This window comes from Pan troglodytes, chromosome 4 (assembly GCF_028858775.2).
Source record: "Pan troglodytes isolate AG18354 chromosome 4, NHGRI_mPanTro3-v2.0_pri, whole genome shotgun sequence".
NCBI lineage: Eukaryota > Metazoa > Chordata > Mammalia > Primates > Hominidae > Pan > Pan troglodytes.
In genome coordinates this window covers 71,483,333-71,509,150 of record NC_072402.2, presented here as the reverse complement: position 1 = coordinate 71,509,150, position 25,818 = coordinate 71,483,333, and the positions used below count along the sequence as shown (strand labels likewise).

The 25,818-nt window shown below is 37.4% G+C and overlaps 1 protein-coding gene and 1 long non-coding RNA gene across 2 annotated transcripts in view; one reads left to right on the top strand and one right to left on the bottom strand.

The window, feature by feature from the left end:
* Positions 1 to 5,921, top strand: part of LOC107974759 (uncharacterized) — a 235,738-nt gene extending 229,817 nt beyond the window's left edge. The window contains exon 6 of the long non-coding RNA XR_001717749.4: positions 5,846 to 5,921. This is a non-coding gene — a long non-coding RNA (uncharacterized LOC107974759). The remainder of the gene's footprint in view (positions 1 to 5,845) is intronic.
* The window catches only part of PLCXD3 (phosphatidylinositol specific phospholipase C X domain containing 3), a 203,419-nt gene continuing 178,291 nt past the window's right edge, over positions 691 to 25,818 (bottom strand). Inside the window, exon 3 of the mRNA XM_517786.7 lies at positions 691 to 7,636. Coding sequence (XP_517786.2) covers positions 7,483 to 7,636 — 154 coding nt within the window. The 3' untranslated portion in view covers positions 691 to 7,482. The remainder of the gene's footprint in view (positions 7,637 to 25,818) is intronic.

Here is a 25,818-nt window from a genome sequence, read left to right as displayed (position 1 = left end):
TATTATTTGCAGACATACACTACTTCTTGAATGTAGCAATCATTACAGCTTTATAAATAGAAATCCTCTAGTGTCATGAATCTTTGGGGGGATTTAATAGAGTCTTTGGGGGGATTTATGTCCATGCTCAGCCCCAAAGATAATCTTGGACCATATTTATTTGCTTGACTATTTTTATAATAATATTACAATGCTTAAATTTTGTTTTAAGCTTGATTTAAACCCAGCAGGTAGGGTTTACTTGGTGAAATACAAAGGCAATTCCACTTCTGAAATAATGTCTCATGTATTAGGTACCATGCAGGCTCAATAAAAGTAGATAGATTTCCTTCACCTGAAGCTTTTAACAAAAAAAAAAAAAGAAAGAAAGAAAGAAAAGAAATTGTGTTTTATATTAATATGCTATGTTACTATAATACTGCTACATTGATATGGGCCTTCTTCATAATATCAGAAGTGAAGTGTATTGGACATCAGATGCCTAACTTTTATATAATTGAAGGACTCACAGCATTGATTTTATTGGTAGATAGTATACATATATATTTTTATGGTGGAAATCCTAATATGATGATTCATATTGTTAAAAAAGAATTACATTTTTTGATGCTCTGAGTCATGCCCTATTTAAGAGATCCATTTTTGAGCTTATAATGAAGCACTGATAAATATTAAAATAAAAAATAAAGATAATTGGTACCAGGACTTTATTAGGCATTTCACTGAATACAAATAAACTTTTTTTTTTTTACATTAAGAACACAATCTTATTTTAAAAATTCACATTTTCTATACAGACTGTAGCCATGGATTTTCTTTACACCACATTTATTAAAGTATCAATAACCAGATCCTAAAAAGAGAAGGCACAGATATGTCTCTCTCTGGTGAATTTCTGGTGTCTAATGAAGGAAATGTCACCAGCTCTGCAAATTCCCATCCTCCAGAAATGAAGCAAATCAACACAAATGTGTGTAAGCAGGAGTCATGAGATGGACATGTTATATTAAAGGATTTGGATTTTCCTCTGCCACTTATAGGAATTTCAGGAGAGGAGGTAGCTACTGAAAATGTTTCAAAATTCCATCTCTGTCAAGGATTCACTGTTGGAAACAGGAGTATTTGAAAGCTAGAATTTAGGAATTCCAACATGGTTCTATTTTCTGCATTGTTTTAGAAACCAGCCTTTGATCTCACTGTTCTTATTTTAGGGCTTCTTGGGTTTTCAATTCCAAAAAAAAATAGTACTGGTCGTTATAATTTGCTTTGACGAGTCTCTCTGCCAGGTGATAGCTGCATGTCAGGGTCAGATTCTATCCCCTACTTGCGCCTGCCTCCCCTGTCCCCCAACAATGTTCTGAGAAGGTGTCACCAGGGCAGTGTCTATACCTCAGACTCTTTTATTCTTCCAGCAGTGAAGACAGTTCCTATGTCACCTTTCTACAATTCCGTAGATGACCAGTTTTAACCTGATAAAAATAATTTGTGGTAAGATGTGAATGGGGGAAATAATGAATTCGTTTGTTATCTCTCTGAAAGAAAAAAGAAATTGAATTTAAAAGAGGTCCTGGTACTGAGTTAGGCAGTGTTGCCACTTTTCAGGAGCATTTCTAATATGTCGGTGTGTTTTTGGTTGTCCCAGTTACTGGGAAATGCTATATAAGGGATTAATGGGGAAACTTGGACCTCACAACAGACTGGCAAAGGGAAGTGTTGAACATGGTGGCATTGATCCTATGAAGATATTTACTTGATTATCCCATCTGTATTTGAGTTCGTCCTTCAAAAAGCATTTGCAGGACCTAGAGCTGACCAATGTTTTCCTTCTTGAAGGACATTATGACTGCAGATATTCATAAGGTGTCTGAACACAAGGGTATGGAGGGAGGTAGATCTCCCCCCTGATAGATAGCCCAGCTGAAAAAGATAGAAAGGCAGTGTGGATAGAATTGTGAGATTTAGGAAAAAATATATAGGACATACCCAGTTACATTTGAATTTCAGATAAACTTTTTTTAAAGTGAAAATATGTCTGATAAAATATATGAGAAATATGCTAAAGAAATATTGTTTATCTGAAATTTAAATTTCACTGGATATCCTGTATTTTACCTGGCAACTCTAAATATTGAAAAGGAATAACTAAGGATGGAGAAAGAAAGGAAATAAGAAAGTTAATTAATATTCTGTAATCAGATCCCAAGCCCAAAGAAGGTCACAGAATTTTTGCTTCAAGCATGACCACATGTGTAGATCCTTGTCAGTCATGAGTTTTCTATTGCTAGACTAATTCTACACGTGGGGAAGACCAGAAAAGTGTGTGGGTTGCATGCTTGTTTTCTCGAGAAGAGAACCATGTTGGAACCACCTAGTATGGATGGGCCTTTAAAAGCTCTCCTAACACCAAGGCAGTTCATTTAACTTGAGAAGATTGAATTTTAGAAAGTAATGGTTTGGAGAAACAATTTTTCATGGAAAATTTATCATTAAAGAAAAATGGGTGCCATGTTGGGAAGGTCAACTTTAAAGGTGTACTGGTTCTATTGTTGATGAAAACAAATTAGTCTGTATGAAAATGAAGTTAATATATGAATTGATGTTTGATTATTACGAAAAGCAATGGGGTACCTCACAAGCTGGACAGTTTGCTTGTGGGAACTCAGATAGGTTGTAAAGCCCATTCCTCACAAAATTAAAAGACACCATTTTTAACAAAAACTTAATTTCGGTTTCAATTTTAAATCCAAATTGCAAAAACAACAAAAAAGTGTTAATAAATTAAGGCTGGTCAAAATGTGCCCTTTTTCTTTAGGATAAGTTTGGTTTTTGATAAGATATTATATACTTACACACACATACCACATACAAGCACATACTTTTGACTTATACAAATATACGTTTAAAACTATTACCTACAAAATAGTATCACAATTGAAATAACAATTACACAATTTTCAACAGATTCAATTGACATGTTTTACAAATTCTACAGAACACTTTATCATTATCATTGGGAAAACAAACAATTTAGAGCATTATTTAAAACTGTATGTAACACAGGAGCCACCAATAAGTTATGGCAGATATAGCATTTACACCGTGGTGTCACTGAAATCTAGCTGAAAAGACTAAAGTGCTGTAAAATAAAATGCTCTTAAAAACCTTGTTTAGCATATCCTGAGGACGATGTGCATTATTTTCTATTAGCAATTCAAAGTGAACACTCTGCCTACGGAACTCCTGTTTGGTTGAGTGACCAAAGATTAAAAGATTGTGTCGTTGGATCTGTAAAACTGTGAAACTAAAAAACTCATGGAAACATGCATTTCCTGAGACTTCCAACTTTCCAGTCTGGAATCCTAACAAGGAAGAACCTGAACAAATAACCCTGGCTAAAAACATGTCAGAACTTCAAAGAACTTAAAACAACTTTAAGTGAAGATGTGTGTATGTGTTTGTAATTTATATTCTAGTCCATTATGGATTCTCTAATTTGAAGTGAAATTGAGAATTTAGATAGACTGTTCATGCCAGGCATTTTCTATTTCTGATGGCCTCACTTTTCATTGGTTTTCTAGTTACTTTTCTCCTCTTAAATATTTAAATATTTGAATTATGTTTATATCTACTAATGTAGGAGATATTGATTTTAAGAGTTGAAACAGCAATAGAATCAGATTGATTAGAGTGCAGTTTCAACTTGAATAATAAGTATATGTGTGTGAAATGTGCATTCTGTGTGTGTGTGTAATGTGTGTATGTGCACATACAGGTGTATACATGGCAAACATTTTATACTCTAATACATTCACTGTTAGGTGGCACTCCATGAAAAGTAAGTTTTCCCAGTATGGCTGAAAGTCAATATTGAGGTCATCATATAGAATATCCTAAGGCTTTTAAAAGATGCCTCCTCATTCTCTGCATTTACATGATTGTGTGGTAAATAGGGAGACATAAATGATAATGGCAGAAGAAAAATTTGCTATATTAGTCCTTGAAAATTACAGACAGGAAAGCAAACTTAAAAATGATCTCTTTGCATATTTTCTCTCATTCCACCCACTCCTTTGATTTCCTGCTGTAGATTGGGTAAAAGTTAGATTGTATTTGTTTGGTTGTTTTGTTTTGTTTTGTTTTTTTGCCTCACAGGACTTGTGAAATAGTCTTAAGAAACAAGTAAAACAAAAAGTGCACCAAGGTGTATCTACCATCATCTTGGCGCCCATGTGTAGCCCTTGTGCTACAAGCTCTCTGAAAAGACAATGCCCAGCTGAGACAAATGTGCATAGGCTGAGGATAAGCTTCGATTGCATATCACCATTTTTTACTTTTGGAAGGCCCACAGCCTGCTTCCTCAGTGTGCTCCAGGGCAGAACTAATGGATAGAAGACAGTCAAAGACACCTTCTCTCCATTCCCCTTTCCAAGGACTCCCTTTTAGTAAACTCCCCCTCTAGCTGGAGGACCCATGGTTCCCTTCTACCTCTTCCCTCCTTTATAAATTAAGGCAAGTCCATTTACTCTAAGTGCCTGCTACATAGGCACTGTATGTCCACATGGAAACCATAGCATTGGCTTGAAAGTGCCTTTTGTCTAACCAGGTTTCTGGGTGCATATCATTAGCAGCAGTACAAAGCTTTCCCTAGTTAAAAAACTGCACAATTATTCAAAAGCTTCATCATGTTTGTTTTTTTCCAGAACCCAGTTGACAAATAGGACAAAGTTAATTCTAAGCAAACACTACGAGAAAGTATTTAGGTTCAAGAAAATACAACATAGTTACCTCTATATTTTATTCATGATATGATGAAAAATCTGTTTTCCATTATATTTATAGAATTAAATTCATGTGTCATTGCAAATATTCTTGGCTAAGATCCTCCTGAAGGATGAATGAATAGCCAGTTAGAGAGAAAGTCTGCCCAAAAACCAAATTTACGGGACATACATTTCAATAATCCTAATCATTTTAAAAGGATTCATATACATTTTCACATAAAGAGCAGGTGTAAAAGACAGAAAGATAATAAAACTACAAGGGAAGGGAAAATGGAAAGAAGAGAAGAAATATATTTTAAAAATAATTAAGTCCTACACTAGAATTCTTTTACAAAAATACTTTAATGTGATCATCTACTCTACTTTCAAAGGTTTTATTACTCTTTTTCACACAATATTAAGGGTTTCAGTCTTAAAATTAAATTATTTAATATTATCAATGTCTTCATTTGAAAAGAAGAATTGTATTGTGTCCATATCTGTGTGTGTTTCTGTATGTTTGAATTTGTATGCTATCACAGGAATGGGCATATGTTTGTATATTGTATATGGCAAGATGTATACACACAACCCAAATGTATACACACATTTTTGTGTGTACATGTATGCTATTTGGTATACCACAGGTACATACACACTCCTCATAAACATTCTCTTCAGTATAAACAATTTCTTTTCCTCCCTTTAATTGCTAATAAGTACTATTTTCTGATCATGAGTATTTATAATCTTGAAATCAACTCTTGATTATTTATGGTCTTGACATATATGGTTTTGAATTGAACTCCCTTATCTAAGTCTAAGAGATTAAGCCATATGTGCTACATTTAAGTTCATTAAAAGCTGAGGGCATGCTTTTATTTCCCTATGACCCTACTTTGCATGGACTGTATTATCCTAGGAAACTATTGGGGTGTGATTATTTCTAAACATGAAAATAAAATAATTCATAATTGTAAGAATTTCATCAAATTTTATAATTTTATAAACACCTCACAATATTCCTGTGAAGTACATAGGCAAGGATTATTGTGCTCTAAGTTTTTTTATTTTTTATTTTTTAGAGTTGTCAAATATCACAACGACACGAAGGAGGAAGTAACGCTCAAGCTGTGTCATTGTTCTTCCCTGTAGACCCGGACTATTAAACGTTAGGTTGCAGAAACTTTGTGTGAAACTTTTGCCTCTGCCTTAATCTCATCCCTCGGATAGGATGAAACTCAGAAGTGAGGAGTCAGAGCCAATTTTAAACAAGTCCATTCAGACCTCATAAATTTCAAGTTTCCTAAAGATATTTCAGAGATCCCTGTGATTTCATGGACATAATTTCAAACACATTGCTCTAACTGCTTCTACCAGCCTTCCTCTTTCTTTCCTTCAAGTCAAAAACTTGCAGTTTCTTGAAAAATCTTCCTTAAAATCTGGAATTTAGAATTAAATATTTGAAAATCCCAAATTGGCAGGAAAGCTTGCAGTCTTTTTCTTCTTCCTTCCTCTCTTCCTCCCTCCCTCCCTCTCTTCCTTCCTTCCTTCCTTCCTCCCTTCCTTCCTTCCTCCCGTCCTTCCTTCTTTCCTTCCCTCCCTTCTTCCCTCCCTTCCTCCCTCCCTCCCTCCCTTCCTTTCTTCCTTTCCTTCCTTCCTTCTTTCTTTCCTTCCTTCCTTCCTTCCTCCCTTCCTTCCTTCCTCCCGTCCTTCCTTCTTTCCTTCCCTCCCTTCTTCCCTCCCTTCCTCCCTCCCTCCCTCCCTTCCTTTCTTCCTTTCCTTCCTTCCTTCTTTCTTTCCTTCCTTCCTTCCTTCCTTCCTTCCTTCCTTCCTTCTGTCTTTTTCTTTCATCAAGAGCATCATTAAGAGGGCTTTTTAAAGAGTTCTTTTCAGAGTTTTCAATTTTAACACACTTGTACCTTACCATTTACTGGGTACTTGCAGGGCAATATTATTTAAGAGATTGCCAAATTAAAATGCCATACATCTCTTTCACCCCTCAACCATTTTTCCCTCTGAAGTTGGCATTCACAGCTCTCCAAAAACATTTTTCTCCTATATTTATAGCTGCCTTAAATAGAAATACTGTGAAACACTATTATTTTCATATAACAAAAATCACTGATTATGACCTTCAATATTACTGATGCATGGAAACTGATTTGATGCAGATTTTCTATGACCAAAAGTTAGCTATGATTGCCCAACTGCGGATGACTATAGAGCATTATAACAAGTCCCACAAAACAAGTAAGTTTTAAGACAACAATGTAATACACAAAATGTTGGGCATTCAATTGTTTTGATTCCCATACAGCATCTGATTAAAAAGAGCGAGCAAGAGAGGGAGCAGAAAGGTTACAGGGTATAGACAGCGTAGGAGTCATAGGCTGGAAATAGAGAACCTAATCAAGTAAACACTCATGAATTCTATGTTACAAAGACTAATTTTGAAAAACAAAGTTACTGGTCTTTTTTTTTTTTTTATTCCTAACACTAGAAGTAGATTTTGCTCATCAAATGGGAAATGAAATATTTATAGTAATGAAGAGTATGATTGTAATCACTGAAGAAACAGTTTTTCCCCTTTTCCCACCCACTACCAGCCCTATTCCCTTCAGAGACTCAGTGGAATAGGAAGATCAGAGTGTTTACAGATAATATGCCCTAATACAATGAGCTTTCTCCATCTTATTCATGGAAACTCCAAGTAGTGCTATCAAGTGTTGGCTTCTCCTTCATCAAAGACATAGTTGAGCTTTATGACAGTGCTGATAAAGTCACCAAGTTCTACAAAATCGGCAGTGACAATATTGATGCCACTCTCTCCTGGCTTCTGCGTGCGGACCCACTGCATCATGGCAGGAAGAGCTCTGAGAAAGGAAACAAAAAGAAAAGTCACAGAAGGCAAGATACTATTTTTCAAGCTCTACAATTCTCAGTCTTCCCTTTAGTTTCTAGCTTATTAAAATAAATGTTTCACGTATAGGTACAGGAAGGAGAAAAGGCCAAATGGACTCTGGGGATTTCTTAACCTTTGAAGAAACTCTGCAGGAGAAATATTCACTATATTGATCCGTATTGGAGTTCTCATCTCGGCAGATCCCAGATACTGTGATAGTTTATAGTGATGCTTCCCTACTAAGAAAACAACATTTTTGCATTTGTATTCTGATTTAACATGGTGTCATCACAAACCCTGCAAAACTACGGATTGGGGAGGTCAGAGATGAATACATGCACTTAGCAAACATTTATTATGAACCCACTATTATGAGGAAATGTGCTAAGATATTGTAAATAGACATAATAGTAAAATCCCCTGCCTTCAGAAAGTACACAGTTTGGTGGTGGGTAGGCAGACAAGGAAGAAATTGTAGCACAATATAATCAGGGCTCATTCCTTCAAACACATTTACTGGGCACCTATTAAGTTCCAGTCATCAGTGTAGGCACCTGGAGGATTCAAGTGAACAAAACAGATAAAAATATCTTTCCCTGTGGAGCTTACATTCTCATAAGGAGAAACAGACAATAAACAATAGTCATAAAAATGCGTAGTTTGATAGGAGGGAATAAGTGCTATAAAAATGGAGCAAAGAAAAGAAGATTAGGAATCTGCAGGTAGGGAGGAGAGATGCAGATTGCATTTTAAAATAGGGTGGCTTAATAGGCCTCAGTGATAAAGGGACATTTGTGCAAAGGTTTGAAGGAGACAAGGGAGTTAGTCATGTGGCTATCTAGGGAAAGCATCCCAGCTATTGCCATGGCACTAATGGGGTAGCATGCTTAAGCTTAGAGAAAAGAAGAGAGTAGTAAAAAAAATGAGGATACTGAGGAAAAGGGGGCAGATTCTGTAGGGCACATTAGGCCATTATAAAAGTTTTGATGTTCACTCTGAGTAAAATAGGGGGCCTTTGAATTATCTTGAGCAGAGGAGTGATGTGATTTGACTTTCACTATAAGAGCTCATTCATCACCATGAGATCATAGTGGAGAGTCACTTAGCATAGCCTGGAAAATCAAGGAAAGTCTTCTGAAAACCTTTCAGAAGAATGCTTGCTAAAATAAATATTGAAGGATTAGGAAGATTTAGCTGGATAAAGGTGAGAATGGTAGATGGAGGATGATGCAATGCACTTTCAGGCAGAGGAAATACCATTTTTTCATTTGCTGACAGAATCATGATGTGTGCTTAGGAGCAATGGATCCAGGCAGACAGATACAGGTGATGTTAATGATGATGTCCAGCATCTTCTGACAGCATATTGGAATGAGAACTACTACAACTTGGTCAGGGCAGGAAGGGAAGTTTCCATGACAAAAGGATAAATGAACAGGCCAGAGACATGATAGTGTATTAATAAAGAAAGTTTGAGGGAAATACGTGTGAACATTAAATTCCTGGATGAAATGGAGAGGGAGAGGGAGAGAAAAGGGAAGAAGGGGAGGAGAGTTTAAAAACCTAGAAGAAGTTGTATAAAAAAGGTAAGGTAGTTTTGAAAGATGTTAAAGAGAAAAAAAAAAAACCCAGACAATAGAGGGCCTTGAGAAATATATAACAACTGAATTGGGAGGCTGAGCAAAATGGTGGAACAGAAGGCTCTGCATACCCCTGCAAGGTCATCGTCCTTCCTGCAAGGATACCAAGTTAACAACTATCTACATAGCAAAAAACACCTTTATAAGAACTAAAAATCAGAAGAGTACCTTTAGTACCTGGATTTAACTTTATATCACTGAAAATGCCACAGAAGAAATAGAAAAAGCAGTCCTGAATCACTGACACCCTCCCTCTCAACCTCCACCAGCAGTGGCCTGTTGTGGAGAGCATCTCTGGGCTCTGGGCAAGGGAGAATACAGTAATTGTGAGGCATTAAACTCAGTGCTGTCCTGCTAGAGCAGAAATGAAAACCGGACCTAACTCAGCGGATGCCCAGTCACACAGGGAATATTTAAACCAGGCCTAGCCAGAGAGGGAATCACAGATCCCAGCAGTCAGAACTTGAGTGCCTGCAAATCTCACCACAGAGGGCTACAGTGTTCTGTGTCTCCAAGTAAATTTGAAAGGCAGTCTAGGTCATAAGAACTGCAACTCTTAGGCAACTCCATACTGAGACATCAGCTTAGGTAACCAAGGGAGTGCTGGCATCACCTCTCCCCTAAACCCAGGCTGCACAGCTTGTGGCTTCAAAAGAGACCCCCTTCTTCCACTTGGGAGAAGAGGGGGAAGAATGGTGAGGACTTTGTCTTGCCTCTTGGATACCAGCTCAGCCACAGCAGGATAGGGCACCAGTCAGAGTCATGAGGTTCCCGTTCCAGGCCCTAGCTCCCAGATGACATTTCTAGACACACCCTGGGCCAGAAGGGAACCTGCTGCCTTGAAGAAAAGGATGTAGACCTACCAGCATTCATCACCTGCTAACTGAAGAGCCCTTGGCCCCACATAACCAGCAGAGATATCCAGGTACTACATCTTGGGTCTTGGGTGAACCTCTGAGACTTGCTTGCAAGTAAGACTCAGCATATTACTAGCTATGGTGGCTGTGGGACAAAACTTCTTCTTGTTGAGAAAAGCAGAGAGAAAAGTAAAGGGGACTTTGTCTTGCACCTTTGGTACCAACACTGCCATGGTTGGTAGAGCACCAAGCAGACTCTTAGAGTCCCCGATTCCAGGACTTCACTGTTGGATGGCATTTCTGGACCTGCCCAGGGTCAGAGGGAGCCCACTGCCCTGAAGGGTGAGTCCCAGGCTAGGCAGCATCCACCAGAAGCAGACTTAAGAGATCTTGGACCTTAAGGGAACATCAGTGGTAGTCTGGAAGTACTCATCATGGCTAGGGTGGTGGTGGCTATAGGGTGAGGATCCTGTACCTTTGGAAAGGACAGGGAAGACTGGTAAGGACTGTGTCTTGTGTTTTTAGTGCCAGTTCAGCTGCAATGTAATTGGATACCAGATAAATTTCTAAGGTTTTTGGCTCTACTCCCTGACTCCAGATGGCACTTCTGGACCCACCCAGGGCTTGGGGGACCTTGCCATCCTGAAAAGAAGGATACAGACATGGCTGGCTTTGCCACCTGCTGATTGTTCAGCCCCAGGGCCTTGAGAAACCATACACAATAGCCAGGGACTGGTTACAGCAGGCCCTGCGTGAGACCCAGTACTTTGCTGGCTTCAGGTGTGACCCAGCACAGTCATAGTAGTGGTGGCCACAGAGGTGCTTGTGTCATTCCATCTGCAGGTTTAGGTGGTTCAAAATGGAGTGGGAGACTCTGTATGTTTGGAAGAAAGTAAGGAAAGAGAACAAATCTCTGCCTGGTAACTTAGAGAATTCTCCCATATCTGGACCAAGGCCATCAAGGTGGTACCTCTACAAGTCATCAGGAATCACAGCATTACTGGTCTTGGGGTGCCCCCTAAAGCAGATATTCTCCCATATCTGGACCAAGGCCATTAAGGTGGTACCTCTACAAGTCATCAGGAATCACAGCATTACTGGTCTTGGGGTGCCCCCTAAAGCAGATACAGTTTAGATCACAATACCCAAGTCTTTTCAAATTTCCAGAAGGCCTCCCTGAGAAGGATGGCTACAAATAAGCTCAGACAGCAAAGACTAGAATAAATGCCTAACTCTTCAATGTCCAGACATTGAAGAATATCTAACTAGCATCAACACCATTTGGGGAAAGGTGACCTCACCATATGAACTAAATAAGGCACCAGGGACCAATCCTGGAGAAACAGAGATATGTGACCTTTCAGACAAAGAACTCAAAGTAGCTGTGTTAAGGAAACTCAAATAGGTTCAAGACAACACAGAGAAGGAATTCAGAATTCTATCAGATAAATTCAATGAAGATATTAAAATAATTAAAAAGAGTCAAGCAGAAATTTTCTGGAGCTGAAAAATGCAATTGGTATACTAAAGAATGCATCAGAGTCATTTAATGGCAGAATGGATCAAGCAGAAGAAACAGTGACCTTGAAGACAGGATATTTGAAAATATACAGAGGAGACAAAAGAAAAAAGAATAAAAACAATGAAGCATGCCTACAGGATGCAGAAAATAGGCTGAAAAGACAAATCTAAGAGTTATTGGCCTTAAATAAGTAGAAAAGAAAGACAAGGGTAGAATGTTTATTCAAAGAAATAATAACAGAGAACTTCCCAAACTTAGAGAAAGATATTAATATCCAAACACAAGAAGGCCAGGAGAGCATGACATGACATATTCAAGGTGCAGAAGGAAAAAAACTTTTACCCTAGAGTGGGATGTCTGGCAAAAATATCCTTCAAACATGAAGGAGAAATAAAGACTTTCCCAGATAAACAAAAGCTGAGGGATTTCATCAATCCCAGACCCACCCCACAAGAAATGTTAAAGGGAGTACTTCAATCAAAAAGAAAAGGACATTAATGAGCAAAAAATAATCAGTAGAAGGTACAAAACTTACTGGTAATGGTAAGTACACAGAAAAACAAAGAATATTATAACACTGTCACTGTGGTATGTAAACTACTCTTATCCTTAGTAGAAAGACTAAACAATGAACCAATCAAAAATAAAAACTACAACAAAATTTCAAGGCACAGTCAGTACAATAAAATATAATTAGAAACAACAAAATGTTTAAAAGTGGGGGGATGAAGTTAAGGCGTATTTTTATTAGTTTACTTTTTGTTTGTTTACTTATGCAAATAGTGTAAAGTTGTTATCAAGTTAAAATAATGACTTATAAGATGGTATTTGCACACTTCCTGGTAACCTAAAACCAAAAACATGCAATGGATACACAAAAAATAAGAAGCAATAACTAAATCCTATCACCAGGGAAAGTCAACTTCACTAGAGGAAGACAGGAAAGAAAGAAAAAAGGAAGAGAAGACCACAACACAACCAGAAGACACATAACAAAATGCAAGAAGTAAGTCCTTACTTATCAATAACAACACTGAATGTAAATGGACTAAACTCTCCAATCAAAAGACATAGCCTGGCTTAGTGGATGAGAAAACAAGACCCAATGATCTATTGCCTACAAGAAACACACATCACCTGTAAAGACACACATAGACCAAAAATAAAGGGTTGGAAAAAGATTCCACACCACTGGAAACAAGCAAACAAACAAACGAACAAAAAAAGCAGGAGTTGCTATACTTATATCAGACAAAATAAATTTCAAAACAAAAACTGTAAGATGAGACAAATAATGTCACTGTGCCATGATAAAGGTTTCAATTCAGCCAGAGGATATAGCAATTGTAAATATATATGCAGTCAACACTGGAGGACCCAGATACATATAATAAGTATTTTTAGAGCTAAAGAGAGAAATAGGCCCTAAAACAATAATAGCTAGAGACCTCAATACCCTACTTTCAGTACTGAACAGATCTTCCAGACAGAAAATCAAGAAACATCAGACTTAATCTGCAGTATAGACCAAATGGATCTAATAGACATTTACAGAACATTTCATCCAAGAGCTTCAGGATACACATTTTTTTCCTCAGTGCATGGATCATTCTCAAGGATAGACCATATTTTAGGTCACAAAACATCTTAAAACATTCAAAACAATCTAAGTAATATCAAACATCTTCTCTGACCACAATGGGATATAACTAGAAATTAATGATGAGAGGAATTTTGGGAGCTCTACAACTACATGGAAATTAAACAGTACGCTCCGGATTGACCAGTGGGTCAATGAAGACATTAAGAAGGAAATTGAAAAGTTTCTTGAAACAAATAATAATGGAAACACAACACACCAAAACCTATGGGATACAGCAAAAGCAGTACTAAGAAGGAAGTTTATAGCTACAAGTGCCTATGTCCCAAAAGAGAAAAAACTTCAAATAAACAATCTAATGATGCATCTTAAAAAACTAGAAAACCAAGAAAAAACCAAACCCCAAATTAGTAGAAGAAAAGAAATAATAAAGATCAGAGTGGTAATAAATGCAATTGAAATGAAAAAAATACAAAAGATCAATAAAACAAAAATGTCATTTGTTGAAAAGTTAAGCACAATGGACAAACCTTTAGCCATATTAAGAAAACAAAAGAAGATCCAAATAAATAAATAAAATCAGAAATGGAAAAGAGACATTACAACTGACACTGCAGAAATTCAAAAGTTCATTAGTGGCTACTATGAGCAACTACATGCCAATACATAGGAAAACCTAGAAGAAATGAACAAATTCCTAGACACATACAACCTACCAAGATTGAACTAGGAACAAAATTCAAAACCTGAACAGACCAATAACAAGTAATGAGATCAAAGCCATAATAAAAAAGTCTCCCAGTAAAGAAAACCCCGAGACCTGATGGCGTCACTGCCTAATAATTCTACCAAACATTTAAAGAAAAACTAATAGCAATCCTACTGTAATTATTTTGAAAAATAGAGGAGGAGGGAATACTTCCAAATTCACTCTATGAGGCCAGTATTACCCTGATACCAAAACCAAAGACACACCTAAAAACAAAAAAAAGAAAAAACAACAACTACAAGCCAATATTGCTGATAAATATTGATGTAAAAATTCTTAACAAAACACTAGCAAACTTAATTCAGGAATACATTAGAAAGACGATTCATCATGACCAATTGGGATTTATCCCTGGGATGCAAGGGTGGTTCAACATATGCAAATCAATTAATGTTTTGGTTTTTTAATTTTTTAATTTTTTGAGACCGAGTCTCACTCTGTCACCCAGACTGGAGTGCAGTGGCGCGATCTTGGCTCACTGCAAGCTCCACCTCCCGGGTTCACACCATTCTCCTGCCTCAGCCTCCAGAGTAGCTGGGATTACAGGCACCCGCCACCATGCCCGGCTAATTTTTTGTATTTTTAGTAGAGACACGTTTTCACTGTGTTAGCCAGGATGGTCTCTCGATCTCCTGACCTCGTGATCCGCCCGCCTCGGCCTCCCAAAGTGCTGGGATTACAGGCGTGAGCCACTGCGCCCAGCCACAAATCAATTAATGTGATACATCACATCAACAGAAAGAAGAATGAAAACCATATGATCATCTCAATTGATGCTGAAAAAGCATTTGATAGAAGTCAACATCCCTTCATTATAAAAAATCTTTAAAAAAACTGGAAATAGAATGAACATATCTAAACATAATAAAAACCATATACAACAGACCCACAGCTAGTATCATACTGAATGAGGAAAAAGTAGAAGCTTTTCCTCTAAGAGCTGGTACATGACAAGGATGCCCAGTGTCACTGCTGTTATTCAAAATAGTACTGGAATTTCTAGCTAGACCAATCAGACCAGAGAAAGATACAAAATGCTTCAAAATTGAAAAGAAAGTCAAATGTCCCTTGCTTGCAGATGATATGATCTTATATTTGGAAAAACATAAAGACTCTGTAAGAAAACAGAAGTGATAAACAAATTCAATAAATTTGCAGTATACAAAGTCAACATACAAAAATCAGTAGCATTTCTGTATGCCAACAGTGAACAATGTGAAAAAGAATAAAAGAAGCAATCCCATTTACAATAGCCACACACAAAATTAAGTACCTAGGAATAAACCAAAAAAAGTGAAAAATCTCTATAATGAAATCTATAAAACACTGATGAAAGAGGACACCAAAAAAATGCAAAAGTATACCATGTTTATGGATTGAAAGAATCAATACTGTTAAAATGTCCATACTACTCAAAGCAGTCTACAGATTTAATGCAATCTACTGTCAAAATACTAATGATATTCTTCATAGAAATAGAAAAAGCAAACCTAAAATTTATGTGGAAACACGAAAGACCCAGCATAGCCAAAGTTATCCAAACCAAAAAGAACAAAACTGGAAGAATCACATTACTTTAAATTATCCTGCAGAGAAATACTAACTAACACAGCATGGCACTGGCATAAAAACAGACACATAGACCAACAGAAAATAATACATACAGAAGCAAATTCACACATTTACGGTCAACTCATTTTTGACAAAGGTGCCACAAACACACACTGGGGAAAAGACAGTATCTTCAGTAATGGTGCTGGGAAAATTGGATATCCAGATGCAAAAGAATAAAACTTGGCCACTATCTCTCACCTCTCACCATATACAAAAATCAGATCAAAATGGATTAAAGACTTAAATCTAAGACCTCAAACTATGAAACTACTATAAGAAAACTTTGGGGAAAATCTCCAGTTCGTTGGTCTGGGCAAAAATTTCTTGAGCAATACCCCATAAGCACAGGCAACCAAACCAAACATGGACAAATGGGATCACATCAAATTAAAAGGCTTCTGCACAGTGAAGGATACAATCAACAAAGCGAAGAGACAACCCACAGAATGGGAGAAAATATCTTCAAACTACCCATCTGACACGAGATTAATAACCAGGATATATAAGGAACTTGAAGAACTTTATAGGAAAAAAAGCTAATTAATTAAAAGATGGGCAAAAGATTTGAACAGACATTTCTCAAAAGAAGACATACAAATGGCAAACAGACATATGAACAGATGCTCAACATCATTGATTATCAGAGAGATGCAAATCATGTCATCCAAGTTAAAATGGTTTATATCCGGAAACAGGCAATAACAAATGCTGGAGGGGACATGGAGAGAAGGGAACCCTTGTATACTGTTGGTGGGAATGTACATTAGTACAACCACTATGGAGAACAGTTTGGAGGTTCTTCAAAAAACTGAAAATCGAGCTACCAAGTGATCCAGCAATCCCACTGCTGGGTATATACACAAAAGATAGAAAATCAGTATATTGAAGAGATATCTGCACTCCTATGTTTGTTGCAGCACTGTGTGTAATACCTAAGATTTGGAAGCAACCTAAATGTTCATCAACAGATGACTGGATAAAGAAAATGTGGCTGGGTGTGGTGGCCCACGCCTGTAATTCTAGCACTTTGGGAGGCTGAGGTGGGCAGATCTTGAGGTCAGGAGATCGAGGCCATCCTGGCCAACATGGTGAAACTCCGTCTCTACTAAAATACAAAAAATTAGTTGGGTGTTGTGATGTGCACCTGTAGTCCCAGCTACTCAGGAGGCTGAGGCAGGGGAATTGCTTGAACCCAGGAGGAGGAGGTTGCAGTGAGTCGAGATCGCACCACTGCACTTCAGCCTGGTGACAGAACAAGACTCTGTCTAAAAAAAAAAAAAGAAAAGAAAAAAGAAAATGTGGTACATATACACAATGGAGTACTATACAGCCATAGAAAGGAATAAGATTCAGTCATTTGCAATGACATGCATGGAACTGGAGATCATTATGTTAAGTGAAATAAGCCAGGTACAGAAAGACAAATATCACACGTTGTCACTTATTTATGAGATCTAAAAATCAAAACATTGAACTCATGGACACAGAGAGTAGAAGGATGGTTACCAGCGGCTAGGAAGCATAGTGGGAGAGCTATGGATGAGGTGGGGTGGTTAATAAGTATAAAAAAAAGTTAGAAAGAAGAAATGAGATCTATTTGATAGCACAACAGACTGATTAGAGTCAATAATAACTATACATTTTTAAATAACTTAAAAAGTGTAATTGGATTGTTTGCAGCTCAATGGGCAAATGCTTGAGGGAAGGGATACCCCATTCTTCACAGTAAGCTTATTTCACATTGCATGCCTTTATCAATACATCTAATGTACCCATAAATATATACACCTACTATATACCCACAAAAATGAAAAAGAAAAAGAAATACATAGCAACTGAAAACTGTTAGCTGGGGGAATACTATGATTAGATTAGTGATTTAGAGATTAGTTTGACTTCAGTGTAGACAAGTGATGGGAGAGAGCAACACTAGGGGCAGAAATCGCAATTAGATGCTGCTGAAGTAATCCAGACCAGAGATAGTGGTTGCTTGAATTGCAGTAGCAGCAGTGTATATATATGTGAAAGACACCTGAAATCTAGATGTCATCTAAAATGACATCTGATATGAAACTGGATGTAGAAGGAGAGGAAGAAAGGGGCCATGAATTATGCCTAGATTTCTAGAAGTATTCTGGCAGGTGGACATCATTCACTCATCTTGGAAAGACAGGAGCGAAGCCTTTCCAGCAAGCATGATAAGTTCAGTCTGATATATGTTGATTTTGAGGTGACTTTGGAACACATGAGTTGAGATCTCAAGTGGCAGGTAAGTACAGGTCTTATATGCAGGACAGAGAGCTGGTCAGAAGTCATCACAAACAGAGAATAGTTCGAGCTGTGAACGTGGATAAGATCACTTAGATTTTGAGGAGGAGGAAGAAAAGAGAAAAAATCAGAAGCATTTAAGGGATGGGCAGGAAAATGGATTCCATAGAAGGCAATCAGAAGTAGATGCAGAAGTAGGAGGAAAATCAGGAGCATATAGTGTCATGAAAATCAAGAAAAGAAGGAAGCCATGCTCCTTTTGGAAACTAAGAAGAGCTGAGTGAGATTTAAGCAGGGAGTGTGATAAATGTTCATTTCCCCAGATCTCAGAAAGTATATCCAGTCTAAAGAAATTCAGCCCATTCAGACAACACTGGGTCAATGGCCTTGAGCTACACTAATCCCCGGCTAGTACCTTAAAAATCCTGATCCATAATTTCAGCATATACATTTTCCTGTCAGACCCAGATAGAGGAGGACTCAGTTGTTTCTAAAAGAGCATAATGTTGACCTAAATGGCCCAATGCCTTTAGGAAATAGAGCAGCAGGTGGAGACATTTGGTCCCCACAGCAATAGTTTTAGAAGATAATTCTATCTTAAAATGGACAATCTGGATCCCATGTCTGAATATACAGACATGAGTGTATTCAAGTTCATTAGAACGACAGATACTGTGACAGTATGTGTGTAGCCACTCTGGTTGAACCCACAACTTTCTCTTCTGGCCTTGCTAGAACAGATGAAGTGGCTCTGCTGTGCCTGTCGCATCACCTTTGCATATATGAGAAGACCAATGCTCTTTGGAAATAGTATCACAACCAGTGTATTTCCTGGGAAGAATGATTTTTCAACAGACTCATTCACCTTGAGAGGTGAGAGGCGGAGTAGATAAGTGTGATGCTGAGGCCAGTATTGATTCTGTATTGGCCTTAACTGAGTAGCTTGTTCAACAGATCCCTTGGGTACTACGTCATGGGAGGTTCCTGAGCAACCATATTCACGTCCCAGAACCTTGATTATCACAGAAACAGCTCCTCAGATGCCATCTGTTACTCAGAAGTTAAAATTTCTAGGCCTGAATTTAGAACAACTAATTGTTATCCCCACAGGGAGAGGTTAGGAGAACACAAGAGTGTTCTTTTTTGTTTCCCCATAAAGTAGATTGCTTTGAGAATTGATGAAATATTATTTCAGAATAACTTGTAGTCCTTAGATGAAATATGAATATTACATTTAAAATATCATTTCTCTGAGTCATGGGAATATTTCTATTTTCTGTTCAGGCATACTTTCCTAAAGTCAATGTGATACCAGAGACAAAACAAGCAATAATGCCAAGTTAAATCTCAAATACTCAGACAGTCTCAAGTAGAATTATGTTAAACAAAAAGACTCATTGTACTGGATTAAAAGTAGCAAATGCTACTGAAGTTACAACAATTATTTAGGATAGCATTTCTTAATCTTTTATCATTATTACCTCCCAAGGAGCTTTCTTGAATATTGTTTTCCTATTTGTCCTCCTCCTCCATGAAATTTTAATACTACAGATATATTGTATAACTGTTTATATATCTGTGCTTTACATGTGAAAAGAAAACTTTTTTGTTTGGTGTCTGAAGAACCAATTTTTGTTTTTTTGCCATTGATAATGTATGATGTACAGCTAATTAGGACATTGCTGGTTATACTTGGTGTTGGACAGGTAATAAGAATGAACTGAAAGATGACTCTGGTGGTAATAAAATGCCACCAATGTAACAATTTTTATGGTATAAGACTGTCTTGGTCTGTTTGGGGCTGCTATAACAAAATACCATAACCTGGGTAGTATATAAACAACAGAAATGTATTTCTCAAAGTTTTGGAGACTTAGAAGTCCAAGATCAATGTGCTGGTAGATTTGGTGTTTGGTGAGGGCTCCTTTCTTGATTCATAAATGGAGTTTTCTCATTGTGTCTTCACATGGTGGAAGGGCAAACAAGATCCCTCGTGCCTCTTTAACAAGGGCACTAATCTCATTCATGGGGACTCTGCCCTCACAACCTAATCGCCTCCCAAAGTCCTCACTTCTTAATGCCATCATCTTGAAGGTTAGGATTTCAACATATGAATTTGGAGAGACACAAACATTTGGATCATAGCAAAGAAAAACTGGTTAAACTTTATTTAAATCACCTATCTTTCTATCCCTCCATTCATCCATCCATGCATTCATCTAACAAAGATGTATTGTGCATCAGTGGTGCTACCTGTAACTTCCTAGGGCCATTTCAGAGTTTAGACTTTCCTCATCTTTCCTGGAGAGATGTTGCCACAGTCTTGTGCCTATGTTCCTTTTTGTGTATGTGTTATCTACACCACAGTCAGGACAATGTTTCTCAAATTAATTTGAGCATTATTATTCCTCTTCATGAACAACTACAAATTCATCTCTCACCTGCAAGATATACCCAACTCTTCAGCAGTGTGTATGAGTTTTTCCTATCTCCCCATATCAGCTACCATCTCCGCCTCAACCTCATTTATTGCTACTTCCTGTTCATTCGTTCTCCAGTGATACTGAAATGCTTGTATTTTCCCCCAAACATGCTCTGCAGTTTCATGCTTATGTATTTTTTTCAGGCCTGTCTTCTTCCAATACCCTTCTTGGCCAATTGCTCCCTACCATTTAAGATTTGGCCTGGGCATTATCTCAACCCCTCCCATCCAAATCTGAGTGAAGATCCTTTTTCTTTATGTTTTATGCCTCTTAAGCATAGTTCTGTGAGTGTACATAGCACATAACATTGATTATCCATTTCCATGCCAATTTTTACCAGTACCTGCCCATTAAAATATCATATTGTATTCATTAATACATCCCCCGTACCTACCACAATCCCTAGGATCCAAAGGGAAAACAACACATTCATTGAACTCCAATTTCCTGGGCTCAGGTGGCTCAAAGTTTAAGAAGTAAAATAGACGTAAACCCACCATGACAATATGATATGGTACAATAGAAATGGGCATAGGATTCTATGGGAGCACAGTAGATAAAATCATTCATTTTACTTGGGAGAAACTAACGAGGAATTTAAGGACCATTTCACAAAACAGGGGCTATTTGAACTTGGTCATGCCTAGTTCCTCTTAAGATAAACTTATGCCTAGGCCCTCTTAAGATAAAGAGAAAGGGGTTCCAAAGAAGGTGAAGGAAGGTATCATAAGAAAAGGGAACAGCACATGCAAAAGCATGTGGGCATGAAAGAGATGAGGCAACTAGGAAGGACATGGGGACCAGAAAGCAGGGGCCCTGGAGGTGTGGGGGAATTGACTGCAGTTGAGAAGAAGCAGAAAAGGTGTTTGGCCAGGTCGTTAAGGACTTCCTTTGACATGCTGTGGAGTCTAAGCTTGACTTTATATGCAAATAAAGGTTTGTCCAATTAAAGAAATTTTTAAAAAATTTTCTCCTGCAAAGAAGAATTTAATATTAATTCCATCCAAAGGCTCCTGAGACATTCAAACTTGTATTCTCTTCACCTATAAATAAAGAGCTCACTGTCTTCCTTTGAAACTTCTCAGATTGCTGTGAGAGTCTAAAAAAGCTTTAATTCATTCATATTACCCCTACCTTTCTTTATAGCCAAGATGTTACTAGTGGAAATTTTAATATTATCCACAAGTATCATGAAGGAAAATATTTCTAAGTGAGTTATGTAATCTGAAGAGATAATTAAATTCCCTTTGAATTTGTATATTAACATTTTAACATCTATTTATAGAATGGTCTACTTTAGTATAGAAGGATGTGATTATATAGTTACTGTGATGTTAAAAATGTCCCCCCACCATTCTTTAATCTTTCTTTTCATTAGATGTTGGATTTTTTCTTTTTTAGAGCCAGTGTCTCACTCTATCACCCATGCTGCAGTGCAGTGGCATAGTCATAGCTCACTGTAACCTCGAACTCCCGGACTCAAGCGATCCTCCTGCTTCAGCCTCCCAAAGCGCTGGGATTACAGGCCTGAGCCACTGTGCTTGGCAGATGCTGGATTTATAGTGTGGATTAGACTCTGATTGCTTGCAAGACCTCAGTGACTACCAGGCGAATCATTTCAAGATAAATGAAATTAAAAAAATAATTTCATAGCACTACTGTCAGTTCTAGAGCAAGAGTGTTTCTATTCATGTTTAAGCTCCATTTATTATGAGCAAGTTGGTCATCACTCTAAGCCTCAGTTTTACCATCTATAAAGTGGGCATAATAATGAGGATTAAATTAGTTAGTACATGTAGAATGATGAGAAGAGTGCTTGTCTCTCTGTAGTGGTGTCACATTCAATAATCACTGAGTGACAGCCTGTCAATTCACTGCTTCAGTAGGGGATTCTGAGAGCCGGGGATTAACACCTGGGCATAATACAGTTGTGATATAAAAATGAGTCTGCAGGATTTCTTTCCAACTTTCACAATTCCAAAGACAGAAAAGAGGGGGATAATAACGTCCTGGTGCTGTCATCCAAGACTGGTGATGAGGCATTTGGGGAAGTATTCTTGGAATGGCTTTGTTTCCTGGGCACGTAATTGTGGCAAATGTCTGAGTATCCTTTTCCCATTGCAGCATCTAAAGTAAGTTGGTACAACAGCAGGTCCCAAATTTGGCATGTGAGGTCTCAAAGCCCCTCTGGAATGTGAAGCTCTTCTGTGGAAAGGCATCTTCAAACTGATTACAGGATTCTTAGAAGAGAAACAGGGAAGACTACAGGAATCAGAAAACCTCCCTCCTTCAAAGAAGCCACAAGAGTGAAGAGATGTGAGAACCAGAGGTCATCTTCTGATATGCTGACATTAAGAACTGGTTTTAAAAAGATTTAAAGAAAAAGATTTAAGAGTTGGAAATGCTGAGGAGTTCTTTTGCAGGTCATACTATTGAGTTCAGTAACCTGCAATGTGCTGACCTTGACTTGTTATTTCATGTCAATCTCCTGCTTAGAATGTTTCAATTACCTCTCAGTGCTTTTAGAACAAAGGTAAAAATGCTTAACTGGCCTACAGGGCCCTGAACAATGGCCACTAGAGGTTTCTTCAGTTTCATCTCTTGTCATTCTTCCCATCAGTGAATGCTAGCCACGTTATCAGTCTTGCTCATCTTGACCAGCCTAATTTTCCCCAGGGAAACTTCTGGTTTGTTGTTGTTGTTGTTCTTATTTGTTTTGTTTTGTTTTTCCAAAGATGCTTTATCTTCCCTGCCCCGTCACTTGGTATTAAAAAAGAAATTTCAGTTCTGGTCCTGACTAGAGTAACGTACTTTCATCTTTCACGTGAAAGTTTAAATGTCACTTCTTCGAAACACTAGTCAGAATTGTAATCGTATTTATGCGTTTGATCAATGTCTGCCTCCCCAACTAGACTGTAAGCTCTTTGAGGGCTGTTTTCCCACTGTTGTAGCCTGGGTGCTTAGCACAGTGCATGGCACAGGCGGACTCAGTAAATATTTGCTGAATAAATGAACAGGCTTTTCATTTAGAAACAAAGTTTACTTTTAGAACAGAAGTATACGCAGTAACGTAATTCATAAAAATGCTACTCAGTATTCCTCATGTGGCTACTGCCACAGATTTTAGTTTGTGGACTCACTGCTTTTTTGCTGAATAAAAGTAATTTTTTAAAAAAAATATTGACTTGAAGAATTTTAACTTTTACAAATTTTCAAATTGACCAGTCAATTTGAAAGGTGCCTTTCCTTGCGTTGTACATATAGTGTCAGGAGGTTCTGTGCTAATGATAATGAAAGCAGTAATCATCATCATCATCTTTATAAGAGTAAAGTTTATTAGAATTAATTTTTTATATAATCAGATGTATTTAATCTATTTTATTATATGTTAATTATTAATTATAATTATAGTTGATTATCATTTTATTAATTAAAATTAAGTTTATTAGAAATGTATTATAAATCCATGTCAAATTCTTTTTTAAGTATATGTGTTTGTGTATATATAATACCTTTATAACAGTTGTATTTCATATATGCTACTTCTCTAACACTTCTAAACTTATATTTTACAGTTATGGATGAACAATTGTGGATAATAAAAAATTTGTGTCTTTTAATGAATTTGTTTTGAATGCATTTAATTTTCAATGAAATGTATCTTTTATTGAATGAAATAAATTTCCAAAATCAATTCATTAATTTTTACAGAACTCTCTGATGCACTGGGGGATAAAGATTATTATAAAAATGTCAATGATAGACTGCTAGCAAGACTAATAAAGAAAAAAAGAGAGAAGAATCAAATAGACGCAATAAAAAATGATAAAGGGGATATCAACACCGATCCCACAGAAATACAAACTACCATCAGAGAACACTACAAACACCTCTACGCAAATAAACTAGAAAAACAAGAAGAAATGGATAAATTCCTCGACAAATACGCCCTCCCAAGACTAAACCAGGAAGAGGTTGAATCTCTGAATAGACCAATAACAGGATCTGAAATTGTGGCAATAATCAATAGCTTACCAACCAAAAAGAGTCCAGGAGCAGATGGATTCACAGCCGAATTCTACCAGAGGTACAAGGAGGAACTGGTACCATTCCTTCTGAAACTATTCCAATCAATAGAAAAAGAGGAATCCTCCCTAACTCATTTTATGAGGCCAGCATCATCCTGATACCAAAGCTGGGCAGAGACACAACCAAAAAAAGACAATTTTAGACCAATATCCTTGATGAACATTGATGCAAAAATCCTCAATAAAATACTGGCAAACCAAATCCAGCAGCACATCAAAAAGCTTATCCACCATGATGAAGTGGGCTTCATCCCTAGGATGCAAGGCTGGTTCAATATACACAAATCAATAAATGTAATCCAGCATATAAACAGAGCCAAAGACAAAAACCACGTGATTATCTCAATAGATGCAGAAAAGACCTTTGACAAAATTCAACAGCCCTTCATGCTAAAAACTCTCAATAAATTAGGTATTGATGGGACATATCTCAAAATAATAAGAGCTATCTATGACAAACCCACAGCCAATATCATACTGAATGGGCAAAAACTGGAAGCATTCCCTTTGAAAACTGGCACAAGACAGGGATGCCCTCTCTCACCACTCCTATTCAACATAGTGTTGGAAGTTCTGGCCAGGGCAATTAGGCAGGAGAAGGAAATCAAGGGTATTCGATTAGGAAAAGAGGAAGCCAAATTGTCCCTGTTTGCAGATGACATGATTGTATATCTAGAAAACCCCATTGTCTCAGCCCAAAATCTCCTTAAGCTGATAAGCAACTTCAGCAAAGTCTCAGGATACAAAATCAATGTACAAAAATCACAAGCATTCTTATACACCAATAACAGACAAACAGAGAGCCAAATCATGAGTGAACTCCCATTCACAATTGCTTCAAAGAGAATAAAATACCTAGGAATCCAACTTACAAGGGACATGAAGGACCTCTTCAAGGAGAACTACAAACCACTGCTCAAGGAAATAAAAGAGGATACAAAGAAATGGAAGAATATTCCATGCTTATGGGTAGGGAGAATCAATATCGTGAAAATGGCCATACTGCCCAAGGTAATTTGTAGATTCAAGGCCATCCCCATCAAGCTACCAATGACTTTCTTCACAGAATTGGGAAAAACTACTTTAAAGTTCATATGGAACCAAAAAAAGAGCCCACATCCCCAAGTCAATCCTAAGCCAAAAGAACAAAGCTGGAGGCATCATGCTACCTGACTTCAAACTATACTACAAGGCTACAGTAACCAAAACAGCATGGTACTGGTACCAAAACAGAGATATAGACCAATGGAACAGAACAGAGCCCTCAGAAATAACGCCACATATCTACAACTATCTGATCTTTGACAAACCT